Raw genomic sequence first — 6,382 nt, forward strand, 5'->3', positions numbered from 1 at the left:
TGAAATATATTTATGTTTGTGGTTGTAATGTGACAAAATATGGAAAAGTTCAAGGGGTATGAATACTTTTGCAAACCACTGTATATAAATACACCCTATATAGTTTTATTATAACTAGGATTTTTAAAAACTATAGCCAGCCTTTGGTGAATTATTTAGAAAATAAGGATGTGCTCATTCCTTTTCCTGTTGGTGCATTGTGTTCTTAGTAGATTTAACTGCTTCGCCAACTGGCAAAAACAAGATTAAATCCAATTTTTGCGGATGGCCGTGTATACGCCGGCCTGTGGAGGCATTATAAATGCTGTTATTACAATGGGTGCATTTTTACTGAGGAGGTCAGTGCAGAGTGTGGCGAAGTGGACGCAGTGCAAATTGGGGCTTAGTTTTTATGCAATGCATAAAAATTCAGTCTAATTCTTTTTCCCCTTATGGTGATGATGGACAAAGTTTCAAATATGTTGGGTCTGGCTTTTTCCTAATCTTGATTGGGAAAATATTCCAATCAGTGTTTAAGAATAGCTGACACTTGGGTATTATTTAAAACTGGAAATTAACATAAAAGCCAAAGATTAAAAAGGCAAAAATTACAAATCTGCAACTTGGAGAGATCATCTTTCCAATCAAAGTCATCAGCAGACTTCAGGCTGATAAAACATACTTTTTGTCAAGATTTTTTCTTAAGTGGTGGTTTAAAAATGGTAAAAAAAAAAAAAAACAAACAGATGTAGCACAGATCTACACCAGAAAAGAAAGTGTTTTTTTTTTTCTATTTAAGCAATTTCATTTGACATTAATAACAGTCCTGGACATCTTTTCAGACTAAAACATTTGACCTTCTCTAAAACCTACTCTATTCAGATAATCAAAAAGCATTTGAGTCTTTTCCCTTTTTCAATCATTTTGTTTGATTTTTTATTTTTTTTAACTGCCTGACAAAAGTAAGCTGTTGCCATGGTAGTTCAGACGAAGCAGGAATAATAATTGTTTCTCCGTGGCAGTGTGTGAATTGTTAAAACCTTGAGGGCATGAGTGAGCTGACTGAGAAGCAGAAGGATTGAGACAGAATGAGGAATTGAGTTGTGCTGCAAAGTTTCATTTGTGCTTGTTTATTAGATTCTGCACCTACAGCTGTGAAGCTACAGGAGCTGGGACTCAGCTTCAAAAACATTAGTGAACAGGAAAAAAGACGCTCATTCATAAATTTGTTTGCGCAGCAGAACAAACACAGAAYTGTGCTTTCTCCTTTATTAACACATTATCTGCTTACAAATGAAGAAAAAAATCCAATTTGCTTTTTTTTACATCGACTAAAAGCCTCTTTTTCTAAGGGATGTTCATCCTCTTGTAAAAAAAAGTCAGTCTTCTTTTTAATAATTTATTTAGGCAAAAACACTGCTGAAATTCTTATCAACAAAAGCTTGCTGTGCATCCTTTTAAACTCCTTAAATAAAAATGTATTTATTTTAAAAATCATCTGCTTTTCATGGCAGAGTTTTAATTTAAAATGATCTTGTGAGGAAAACTAGTTACAGCAGTTTTGGTCAATCTTGAAAACAGTGCAGTATCATGAAATYCTGTGAGATGAGTTTGATAACTCACTACCACATCAAACCAGCTCAATATCTGTAGATTACCATAGATTAAGTTGTAGCTATATTTGTGCTGGCCAAGGTTGATTAGTTGGGTYGTAGTAGTTGTTTATTCAAAGATTAATTTCTGAAAGTTGTCCAGCGATTCATGCTGTTTCACAAAGTGTTGACTCAAACAGTTAAAACACTTGATTTAAGCAAACAAGTCATGCAACATGTAATGCTAGTAGTGTTTAGAATAACGTTGGGTAACCAACACCAAATATTAGCTCAATATCAGTAACATTCATAATGTTTAAGTTTTTTTTGTTAGCTTAAATGAATAAAATGAGACAGTCAATAATTGCTTTTTAAATGCTTCATTAATGGAGACACTTTAAATCATTCCGTTTCACATTTAAATCAGTTAGTTGTGGTCTATGGAACCATGACGGCTCAGGTGGTAGAGCTGTTGCCTGCCAGCAAGAAGGTTGCTGGATCAAATCCCGGCCCAGGGACTTTTCTGTGTAGAGTTTTCATGTTCTCTCCTTGCATGAATTGATTCCTCCCACATATGACTATCAGGTTAACTGGTAACTCTAACTTGTCCCTAGATGAGAGTGAATGGTAATTAGTCTTGTATGTTTCTGTGATGGACTTGCGACTTCTCCAGGATGTACCCAGACTCTTGCACTGTGACTGTTGGATATGGGCACCTGTGACCCTAAAAGGAAGAAGTGGGTAAAAGATGATGGATGGAACTCTCTGGACTTCCCAACTACAATTTCTACAACTTCTGGCTCCAACATGTAAGGCTGGAAGGACAAGTTTTCCGTTTTTTTTTTTAAACAATTTGAAAATAAGTTTCTATGTTGCTACATAGACATTACCTCCTCTATCAAACTACAACGAACCGGTCTGGAAGCTGGAGGGGTGTGAAGCGCCTCATTTGGATTTTAAAGGAACAACATCAAAACAAGATGCTTTGAGACGCTTCAGAAATGAGGTGAAAGCAGGGCTGGTAAAGTTAAAATAGGGAAGAATTCAGACCAAAGCATTGAAGTTCCCCCAACTGAATGATTTCAAAGTGGAAAAAGGATTAAAAAACATATGTCTTCTTTAAATTGGTATTTCTTGTGCTTTTTTGCTGAGACAAAAAAATTAAATAAATAAAAACAATTGATATACTTGTAGGCAAAAACACAATTTCACCTTTGGTTGTATCCATCAATAACAGCCAAAATATTATGACAAGAGTACTGTATGTCCAAGTACAAAGATATACAGAACACCAACTAGTTTTCTAAATCAAACCCTTTATTTTCCATTCTAGTCTCAAGGATCCAACAAAAAAAAAACATTCCACTGAAGACAATTTCATACAGCTGCAATAAATTAAACAAAAAATATCCACATTCTTTCCAAAAACAAAAAGACACACCATCTCTGAGACATAAAGATATAAATATATATACACAAAATTTATGTTGGATGTCTTGTGTTTGTACATGCGGGGCCAGTTTGCTCCTGATCAAACCACTATGGAACGCTTTGTGAGCAAAATACTAAAAAATATCCACACCACAACTTCAAAAATAGAGATTTCTCTTTATCTATTGCTCATTGATACAAAAAGGGCACTGTTTATACAAAGGAGCTCATCYGGGGGAGAAAAACTCATCTAAGTTTTGCATATTTTACAGTTTCTAACAGCTCCAAACTGGTCTCCAAAATAAAGAATAGTAAACTTCATCCCCAGCATGACTGAGTGGTGGACACAGAAACCCAGCATTGATTTTCATTCAGCGCCTCCAATTAGAAGAGATTTGTGCTTCCTAAACTCCAGACTCCATACAGTTTTCATCTTTGGAAGGCCTCTTCTTCAGACTGTAGTACAAATCATCCTCTGAGTCCTGAAGAGACCAGCAGAAGAAACAGGTGAAACTACAGACAGAAAAATGCACAGTGACACAAAATACTGTACAATGGGGAGAGCTTATCAATATTTCACAACCTTTTAAGTCTTATAGTTAGACCTAGAGGACGTGTAAAATAAATTTAGTGAAATGCATCTGGCAGAGATGTCTCTAAGTTATTTATGTACTGGATGTCAATGTGCAAAAAAAATAAATGTATTGTTGTGTAACGTACCGTCAGATGTAGGTCACAGCATGCGACTCCCTTTGTCTTGGCTCCCTGTGGGTGGGCGACATACTCCTCTCTGATGGATGCAGGACAGACAACAAAAGCTGTTAATTATGACAACAATCTAATAATTATCGTAGCAAAGTCTGTTTGTGCTGTTCTGACATTTTACTTGAATAGTTTCCAACAGGTGCGGAAGGAAATGTTCTTATAATTCTGATAACTTGCCATCTATCTGTCACACTGTAACGTTTAAAACAACTTGTGGCAACTTGTGAAAATGTTGTCCAACAATGAAGATGGCGACTCTGAAGATGGAATAGATAAAAATCTACAGGAAGCCTCTTTTGGACCTATAAATACTGTCATATTGTAATGCTAATGGTTAGACCAAAATACAGTGTATAACTTGAGAGTATTTTAGTCATAACAAAATTTTCTCAAGCTGGCATGTAGTTTTAAATATTGTAGTGTGACAGGACCTTAAAATACAACTTATTCTAACCCAGAAATGTTTTTATGTTTGGGAAAATACTTTCACAATTTGTTCAATGAAATGAAAGTAGTAGTAATTGTAGTAATAGTTTATTCATTTCTTTAAAAAACGACATAAATTCTATATACAATGAAAAATACAAACCATAAATGAAAGGTAGCAGAAGAAGAAAAAATCTTATATCTGCCCCTTTGAAATGAAAGTAGAGCCAGATAACACGGCAAAGAGTGAAAACGAGGAAAGCACTAAGTTTAAGCTAAAAGTTGCAAATCTGACCAACAAATTCAACTTTATTTGTGCTGCACATTTCAGCATCAAAAATGAAGTTTGCTATGAGACAGGGGATCGAGAAACATGTCACCAAGAGACATGTCACCAGGCAACAGGAGGGCACCAGATGGGAGGGGAGGGATGCCAGGAACTTTGCCAGAAACCTGGTTACTACCTAAACTTGTTGTAATGGTTGAGTTTATGGTCTTCTATGTATCACTCCAGGGCCCGAGCAGTCAGTCTGAGGACCTCAATAAATCTTTTGTTTTATACAACTCGGTTTTAGTGTGTTTGAGGTGATTTRTGAATGTGAAACTACAGCCTCTATTTAAAGGTGGAGGATGGTTTGCTAAATTTGTACACGTTTACGAATATTACTGCTTTTGTGTTTTAAGTTATACAGTATAAAAACAACAATAATGATAATGATAATATTAAATAATTACAATTAAATAATAATTAAATTATAATAATAAATCAAATAAAGCTTTGGTATCGGAAAAGTATCGATATCAGCCGATATCCAAATTTAGGTATCGGACTGGAAGTGAAAAAATGCGGATCAATGAATCRCTAAACTTAAAGGAACCTGAACAGCATAAGGGATAAACATGGATCACATGATTTAATCATGATGCAATCTGAACAATCTCTAGAGTTCAGCATTAAATTGCCCCTCTGCTCCCTCGCTGCCCTCACAGTGCCAGGTCCGACTGTTTCAGCTGTCCAGCTTGTGTTTATTTATGTATGATGTGTGCTTTTCCAACCGTTTTGGCTCGAAGACTGACAGAAGACTTTGTGTCAGAGTCCATTTTTACTGCTGCCTAGAGGCCAACTGAAGACAAGTGAAGCACAGCTGAAAATTTAAATTCTATTAAGATTTAAAGTAATGCATTATTAAAGGCCAATTCTATGACTAATGGATGACTGCGACCCAATGGACTAACGCAGACTAGGGATACTTACACAGGACATTTCAACTACTGACATACTGATTATTGCCTTTGCAGAACATTTCTTTTCCTGTGTACATGCTACAGATTATCTACTGTAATATTTGAGCTTGTTTAAATCCTTAACTATCCTTCAAAACATGGAGCATAACTTGGATTTTCAGTGTCATACAGCCTGTGTTGTTTCTAACCCACAGCTTTCCTGTTCTGCTGCTGGAGTTGGACTTTCCAGAACTTGTGAAAAACAAGCGGTTCAGACTGGATTTAAAAAAAATGTTTTCTTTCTTAAAAGGAAACCTGAAAAGTCAACTGCATTGTCAAGGTTCAGTACGTATTGTAAGTTGTTATGAACACTCCAGTATGACATTATAGTGTTTAGATTTTATTCATGCTAACATTAAAGAACTACGATTGACATACAGCAGAGATTCTTAAGTCATGGGCCGCAGCTGCGCCATGCACCTTGAGGGCCTCAAAAGAACAACAGTTTTGAACTTTGGGCCGCAGAGGGCAGTGGGACCTCATTGATTTTGAATAAAGTGCAATACACCTTCTCACCACTAGTAGCAGCAGTGCACCACTCAGATGTTTAACAACTTTAACATGTAGAAGAGGAAACTTGCCGAAAATGGAAATTTATTTTAAATGAAAAGTAGATGCAAAAATGAAAGTAACCCATCAAAAAAGGCCAGTTTTTCACCAATATGAAGTGCAGCTCCTGTTTCTATCATGCAGTATTTTAAAAGTTCAAAACATTATCAAATACAGTTGCAGATACAGCTGTATTTTAATTTGCACTTTATCAAATTATTTTTTGTAGTTTATTTTTAAATATTTTTAATGTATTTTAAGAAACTTTTAACTTGTCAAAAAGCTGTTGTTACTGTTGTTTGTCACTAATATGAACAACAGCTTCTGTTTCTACCATGCAAAAGTTTAAAAAGGCT

At 35.5% G+C, this 6,382-nt stretch overlaps 1 protein-coding gene across 1 annotated transcript in view; it reads right to left on the reverse strand.

Annotated features, from left to right (window-relative positions):
- Positions 1 to 2,867: 2,867 nt before the first annotated feature.
- mpzl3 (myelin protein zero-like 3) overlaps positions 2,868 to 6,382 on the reverse strand; it is a 29,953-nt gene continuing 26,438 nt past the window's right edge. The window contains exons 5-6 of the mRNA XM_014004532.1: positions 3,723 to 3,792; positions 2,868 to 3,484 (exon numbers count right to left, since the gene is read on the reverse strand). Coding sequence (XP_013859986.1) covers positions 3,407 to 3,484; positions 3,723 to 3,792 — 148 coding nt within the window. The 3' untranslated portion in view covers positions 2,868 to 3,406. The remainder of the gene's footprint in view (positions 3,485 to 3,722; positions 3,793 to 6,382) is intronic.

This window comes from Austrofundulus limnaeus, unplaced genomic scaffold, assembly GCF_001266775.1.
Source record: "Austrofundulus limnaeus strain Quisiro unplaced genomic scaffold, Austrofundulus_limnaeus-1.0 Scaffold25, whole genome shotgun sequence".
Classification (NCBI taxonomy): Eukaryota; Metazoa; Chordata; class Actinopteri; order Cyprinodontiformes; family Rivulidae; genus Austrofundulus; species Austrofundulus limnaeus.